General features: G+C 51.8%; 3 protein-coding genes across 3 annotated transcripts in view; 2 read left to right on the plus strand and 1 right to left on the minus strand.

Moving 5' to 3' along the window:
* Positions 1-988, plus strand: part of LOC121302120 — an 11,766-nt gene extending 10,778 nt beyond the window's left edge. The window contains exons 4-5 of the mRNA XM_041231941.1: positions 211-319; positions 833-988. Coding sequence (XP_041087875.1) covers positions 211-319; positions 833-922 — 199 coding nt within the window. The 3' untranslated portion in view covers positions 923-988. The remainder of the gene's footprint in view (positions 1-210; positions 320-832) is intronic.
* Positions 989-1,695: 707 nt separating this feature from the next.
* selenoh (selenoprotein H) lies at positions 1,696-4,323 on the minus strand. Its single transcript, XM_041231942.1, is given in 5 exon segments — positions 1,696-1,926; positions 2,661-2,741; positions 2,744-2,790; positions 3,422-3,567; positions 4,130-4,323. Coding segments are annotated over 5 exon segments (516 nt in total). The 3' UTR covers positions 1,696-1,878.
* Positions 4,324-4,832: 509 nt separating this feature from the next.
* LOC121302123 (PML-RARA-regulated adapter molecule 1-like) lies at positions 4,833-6,126 on the plus strand. Its single transcript, XM_041231943.1, has 2 exons — positions 4,833-5,403; positions 5,474-6,126. The coding sequence occupies exons 1-2, from the start codon at positions 4,833-4,835 to the stop codon at positions 6,094-6,096; spliced, it is 1,194 nt and encodes a 397-aa protein (XP_041087877.1). The 3' UTR covers positions 6,097-6,126.
* Positions 6,127-7,500: the final 1,374 nt, after the last annotated feature.

Raw genomic sequence — 7,500 nt, forward strand, 5'->3', positions numbered from 1 at the left:
GCAGTGGGTTTGAGCTGTGCTGTGCATTTTAGTCCTACCGTCAAGAGGTGGTTCGGTCGTCTCACTGCTCATGGCCTCGACACTCCAGTACTCCTTGAGAAGTATTCGTGGCCGTTTGTCCTCTGAGACTCTTGCGCTACCCGGGGTCCAGCGCAAGATGTAAAGATGGTCAGCGCACAGAACCACGGCAACAGTCATGTCTCTTGACAGGGTGAATGTGGGGTGTGGCCCGGCAGAGGAGAGGGTGCTATTGACAGGTCTCCATGCCGTCGCTGACATCTACTGTGTGAACTGCAAGACAACGCTGGGCTGGAAATACGTGAGTCTGAATATTATTACACTGACAGCATTGCCCTGTAAGGAGGGAGGGTCAGTGATCCGCTGACTAAGTCACATGTCATAAATGGATGATTTTAAGACAACTGAGCGAATGTTAACGCCGTGATTCCTGGTTAATAAGTCGAATAGAAGTTTAACGACCGATTTTATGTAATGTCACTGACAGAGACATTGTAAAGACAGACACAGAAAGTCTGACAGACGAGACACACAGCAAATGTAGGCTATTGTAAAGCACAGAGAGGTCTGTTAATAAAGCACAGGGAAGCATTGTAAAGCACAGAGAGGTCTGGTAAAGCACAGGGAAGCATTGTAAAGCACAGAGAGGCCTGGTAAAGCACAGGGAAGCATTGTAAAGCACAGAGAGGTCTGGTAAAGCACAGGGAAGCATTGTAAAGCACAGAGAGGTCTGGTAAAGCAGTGATCCTGTTATTCAAGCCAGCAAGAGGTGAGTGATTGGATTTTGATCCCTCTTTCTCTGCTTTCATTACAGGAGCATGCTTTTGAAATGACCCAGAAATACAAGGAAGGGAAATACATCATCGAGCTTGCACACATGCTGAAGGAGAACTACTGGGACTGAGAGGCTGAGACATCAACAACGTCACACAGGACTGCTGTCTGTCTGTCTGTCTGTCTGTCTGTCTGTCTCTAATAAAGCTACTAAGTGTCCCGTCCACCCCCTGTCCCTGTCTCTCATGCTACAGGACTGCAGTCTGTCCTCACTAAACTAATAGTGTCCAGCTGTCCACTTGAAGGACATGGTCTTGTACCATAAAATGAATGTCACTTCCAATAACTGTGCTGGGCAATATTATTATAAAAAATGAAATTTATCAATAAAATAGAAAATATGTTAAAGAAAATGTGTATTTCTCTGTCATTATTTTATATTTATGTATATGTGTATTAACTTCTAATGGAAACGTTTGCCTTTGAATTCACACTGAAGACGCACTGTATGTTTTTACTATAAGGGCAACTAAAACTGTAATTACATTTAAAAAGACAGACATGCACAATCAATTTTAATAAACAACTTCACAACAAGCAGACAGTGTAGTAGTTGTTTCCCCATAATAAGTACAACAAGTGTAACCAGACTTGCAGTGTTTAAGTCCTCACGTGGGTTGGGAGTGCTGTTCTTTGTGTGTGTGTGTTTCAGTGTGCGATCTTCAGAGCTGGGGGTGCAACCCAGTTGGTCACCACACACAGAGTGCACTCGCTCAGATGCACATGTCCAACAGACCACACAGAACTTCCTCACCCGAAGTTACGTGTACACATTAATATAGGGACTGAAAACCCAAATAATAATCCATTATATTTACATTATAATATAGCCGATATATAAATAAAGATCCAAAATTTGAAAAAAAAAAAAAAAAAACCTTTAAATTCTGACAATTAAACCAGACTGCAGTTCTCCTCCAAGCCAGCAGAGTGTGCCAGCCTCTCCACCACCTTCGCCTCCCGGTACCGGAGCTGTGAGGTCATCAGAGGAAAGACTGGGGGAGCAACCCCATTGGTCAGTCCTCTTCATAATGCACCCGGCAACAGGAGACTCTGAGAAGCGATTGGCTGAGACTGAAAAAAATAAATAAATCATACAATTATACATTATATATACCGATACACAACCCTGCACAGCAGCTGCCCAGCATGGGGTCTATATAGAGCTGGAATCTAGTGCAGCTGGCATTGCCCTGCTGTGTGCTGGGCAGAGCCTGGCTGTCCCCACTGTGCTCTCCCCAGCTCCCACCTCCCCCCGCTGGCAAAACCGCACAGCATCAACCAGGGCTGGAGCGGAACACATGCACCCTCCCCACCAGAACTCTCAGCAGCTCCCCCAGCATGGGGTCTATATAGAGCTGGACACTAGTGCGCTGGCATTGCCTGCTGTGTGCTGGGCAGAGCCTGGCTGTGCTGTGCTGTGCACAGGGCAATGCTGGCAGGACCTCCCCCCGCCCACAAAACCAACACAGCGCACTACCCTATAACACTGATACACAACCCTGCACAGAACCACAGCAGCTGCCCAGCATGGGGAACATATAGACCCTGGAATCTAGTCCCCCGCTGGCACCTTGCCTGCCTGTGTGCTGGGCACAGCATCAACCAGGGCTGGAGCTGAACACATGCAATGCTCCCCAGGATCGCACTCCCCCGCACCCACCTCCCCCCCTGTACAGAACCAACAGCAGCTACCAACCATGGTGGAGCGGTCTATATAAGAGCTGGACCATCTAGTGCGCTGGCATTGCCTGCTGTGTGCTGGGCAGAGCATCTGGCTGTGCTGTGCAGTGTATTGCAGTATTTACCTCTTTAAAAGACTGTTGACTGCGCTCTACATCACCCGCCTTCAGGGCATCAAGCACAACTGCAGCTTCAGGGAACATTCAACTCCCCTGCGTGGCGGCCCCTTCTTAATTCCAGACCAGAGAGAGACTTCTGCAAGATACACAGACAGACAGAAAGCACAGACAGACTCCCCCGCTCCCACCTCCCCCCGCCCACAACACCAACACAGCATCAACCAGGGCGTGGAGCGGAACGCATGCACCCTCCCCACCATCTCTCTCCCCCGCTCCCACCTCCCCCCGCCCACAAAACCAACACAGCATATCCAGGGCGTGGAGCGGAACTATGCACCCTCCCCACCATCTCTCTCCCCCGCTCCCACCTCCCCCCCTGCCCACAAAGCTAACACAGCATCAACCAGGGCGTGGATTTTAACGCATGGTCACCCTCTCCACCATCTCTCTGCCCCGCTAGTCCCCCCGCATATGTGACCAACAAAGCTAATAAGAGGTGAGAGAATGGATTTTAAAGATGGTCAGCGCTCCTGTAAAGGGAGGGGCCAGTGATCCTGTTAATAAAGCTAATAAGAGGTGAGAGAATGGATTTTAAAGATGGTCAGCGCTCCTGTAAAGGGAGGGGCCAGTGATCCTGTTAATAAAGCTAATAAGAGGTGAGAGAATGGATTTTAAAGATGCACCCTCGTCAGCGCTCCTGTAAAGGGAGGGGTCAGTGATCCTGTTAATAAAGCTGATGGGATGGATTTGTATCCCAGAATACTCACCAGTCCCGTTGCTATCGACGAATGTGACCTCAAAGCTGTTTCTTCTGGGTTTTTCGGGGTTAAACTCTATGGTGATTTTGGGGTACGCTTCTCCGATCGCCTCTCTCAGGGCTTCGGCATTCCGCAGGTACACTCGTCAGCTTTTACTAAAATAAATAAATACATAAAATTAAATGCACCCTAATACCATAATAATAGAAAACCTCCCTGGACCCACAAAACCAACACAGCATCAACCAAAACGTGGAGCGGAACTCATGCACCCTCCCCAGATCAGTCTCCCCCGCTGCCACCTCCCCCCGCCCACAAATCCAACACAGCATCAACCAGGGCGTGTGTGTGTGTGTGCAGATCTCAGGTGTTGTGTTTCAGTGGTGTGGTCTGCGAGTTGTGTGTGTTTGACAGTCTAGTGTTGGTGTGTTTGTGGCGGTCCCTCATGTGTGTGTTTTTTCAGTGTGGTGTGTCCTCAGATGTTAAACCAACACAGCATCAACCAGGGTGTGGAGCGGAACACATGCACCCTCCCCACCATCTCTCTGTGCTCCCACCTCCCCCCGCCCACAAAACCAACACAGCATCAACCAGGGCGTGGAGCGGAACTCATGCACCCTCCCCACCATCTCTCTCCCCCGCTCCCACCTCCCCCCGCCCACAAAACCAACACAGCATCAACCAGGGCGTGGAGCGGAACACATGCACCCTCCCCACCATCTCTCTCCCCCGCTCCCACCTCCCCCCGCCCACAAAACCAACACAGCATCAACCAGGGCGTGGAGCGGAACACATGCACCCTCCCCACCATCTCTCTCCCCCGCTCCCACCTCCCCCCGCCCACAAAACCAACACAGCATCAACCAGGGCTCTGGAGCGGGCACTTTCCTCTTCCTACCTCTAGGGGGCATTGCGGTCTAAACAAAACCAACACAGCATCAACCAGGGCGTGGAGCGGAACACATGCACCCTCCCCACCATCTCTCTCCCCCGCTCCCACCTCCCCCCGCCCACAAAACCAACACAGCATCAACCAGGGCATGGAGCGGAACACATGCACCCTCCCCACCATCTCTCTCCCCCGCTCCCACCTCCCCCCGCCCACAAAACCAACACAGCATCAACCAGGGCGTGGAGCGGAACACATGCACCCTCCCCACCATCTCTCTCCCCTGCTCCCACCTCCCCCCCGCCCACAAAACCAACACAGCATCAACCAGGGCGTGGAGCGGAACGCATGCACCCTCCCCACCATCTCTCTCCCCCGCTCCCACCTCCCCCCGCCCACAAAACCAACACAGCATCAACCAGGGCATGGAGCGGAACACATGCACCCTCCCCACCATCTCTCTCCCCTGCTCCCACCTCCCCCCCGCCCACAAAACCAACACAGCATCAACCAGGGCGTGGAGCGGAACGCATGCACCCTCCCCACCATCTCTCTCCCCTGCTCCCACCTCCCCCCCGCCCACAAAACCAACACAGCATCAACCAGGGCGTGGAGCGGAACGCATGCACCCTCCCCACCATCTCTCTCCCCTGCTCCCACCTCCCCCCCGCCCACAAAACCAACACAGCATCAACCAGGGCATGGAGCGGAACACATGCACCCTCCCCACCATCTCTCTCCCCCCCTTGGCAGCTTGGTTTGTTGGCGGTAAAGATTATTTTGCAAAACAATTCAGCAACAATCAGAATCAGAACAAAGGCGAATAGATTATCTAGTTACGTCACGGGAGCTGGCATCCCGCAGAGCCCCGAGAAGAGACTTCAACCCCGCAGCGGGCAGAGCCCCGAGAAGCGACTTCAACCCCGCAGCGGGCAGAGCCCCGAGAAGCGACTTCAACCCCGCAGCGGGCAGAGCCCCGAGAAGCGACTTCAACCCCGCAGCGGGCAGAGCCCCGAGAAGCGACTTCAACCCCGCAGCGGGCAGAGCCCCGAGAAGCGACTTCAACCCCGCAGCGGGCAGAGCCCCGAGAAGCGACTTCAACCAGGGCAGCACCCTCCCCACCATCTCTCTCCCCCCCCGCAGCGGGCAGAGCCCCGAGAAGAGACTTCAACCCCGCAGCGGGCAGAGCCCCGAGAAGCGACTTCAACCCCGCAGCGGGCAGAGCCCCGAGAAGCGACTTCAACCCCGCAGCGGGCAGAGCCCCGAGAAGCGACTTCAACCCCGCAGCGGGCAGAGCCCCGAGAAGCGACTTCAACCCCGCAGCGGGCAGAGCCCCGAGAAGCGACTTCAACCCCGCAGCGGGCAGAGCCCCGAGAAGCGACTTCAACCCCGCAGCGGGCAGAGCCCCGAGAAGCGACTTCAACCCCGCAGCGGGCAGAGCCCCGAGAAGCGACTTCAACCCCGCAGCGGGCAGAGCCCCGAGAAGCGACTTCAACCCCGCAGCGGGCAGAGCCCCGAGAAGCGACTTCAACCCCGCAGCGGGCAGAGCCCCGAGAAGCGACTTCAACCCCGCAGCGGGCAGAGCCCCGAGAAGCGATGTCACGGTGTCTTTTATTCACAGGAAAGGCGGTCGAGAAACTGCAGCCCGCTGACCGCCATGTCGGCTCAAGCCGCGCTATGGAGCACGGCGGGCGCGGCTCCGCCTCAGAGCCGGCATGGGGCCGGTTTCACACCCTCTACATTGCGGTCAGTAAAATCTGGCCGGAGCACCCCCATCCCCACGCTTTACGCGTAAGATAAAAAACAGCGTCTTGTATATAAAACTAACTGAATAAAGGTTTAGTTTCACACAAACACGGCGCTCGCTATAGTCCTTACCTTTCTTTTTGGTTTGTTTAACTCGTCTGTGGGGGGGTTTAGAAATACAGATTCCTCTCTGCTTTCTGCAAGACGAGGCGTTTGCGATGCAGCGGGAACGGTGGGCCTGTCTTGTGAGTGGAAGAATATGGTCGTGAGGGGGGAGGAGGAGGGAGGGGGGGGGGGGGGGGGGGGGGAGGAGGGAGGGGGGAGGAGGGGGGGGGGGGGGGGGAGGGAGGAGGGGAGGGGTAAAATTACCAATCTTGTAATGTTGTTTTTTTTCCTTTCAAAAAAGTTCAAAAAATCCCTTGTAATAGCGCCGCATCACCGCCAGATGTCAGTGCTGATTAGCCAGAGATGAATGAGAACAACGTGTTGATCAAATACTGCAGAATCTTCTCTTGACTTTTAAACTTCTTTCTTTCTTTCTTTCTATCGTGTGCTCCAATAGAAAAGTCATTCTATTGGTTGTGTGTTAGTGCAATTGTCAGCTTTATTAAAGTTATTTAATATCACTGGACTGGACTGGACTGGAATTACATTGTAACTGCAGTTTAATATCACTAGACTGGACTGGACTGGAATTACATTGTAACTGCAGTTTAATATCACTGGACTGGACTAGAATTACATTGTAACTGCAGTTTAATATCACTGGACTGGACTGGAATTACATTGTAACTGCAGTTTAATATCACTGGACTGGGCTGGAATTACATTGTAACTGCAGTTTAATATCACTAGACTGGACTGGAATTACATTGTAACTGCAGTTTAATATCACTAGACTGGACTGGAATTACATTGTAACTGTAGTTTAATGTCACTGGACTGGACTGGAATTACATTGTAACTGCAGTTTAATATCACTAGACTGGACTGGAATTACATTGTAACTGCAGTTTAATATCACTGGACTGGACTGGAATTACATTGTAACTGCAGTTTAATATCACTGGACTGGACTGGAATTACATTGTAACTGCAGTTTAATATCACTGGACTGGACTGGAATTACATTGTAACTGCAGTTTAATATCACTAGACTGGACTGGACTGGAATTACATTGTAACTGCAGTTTAATCACTGGACTGGACTGGAATTACATTGTAACTGCAGTTTAATATCACTAGACTGGACTGGAATTACATTGTAACTGCAGTTTAATATCACTGGACTGGACTGGAATTACATTGTAACTGCAGTTTAATATCACTGGACTGGACTGGAATTACATTGTAACTGCAGTTTAATATCACTAGACTGGACTGGAATTACATTGTAACTGCAGTTTAATATCACTAGACTGGGCTGGAATTACATTGTAACTGCAGTTTAATA

This window comes from Polyodon spathula, chromosome 29 (assembly GCF_017654505.1).
Source record: "Polyodon spathula isolate WHYD16114869_AA chromosome 29, ASM1765450v1, whole genome shotgun sequence".
In the NCBI taxonomy this organism is placed as follows: Eukaryota; Metazoa; Chordata; class Actinopteri; order Acipenseriformes; family Polyodontidae; genus Polyodon; species Polyodon spathula.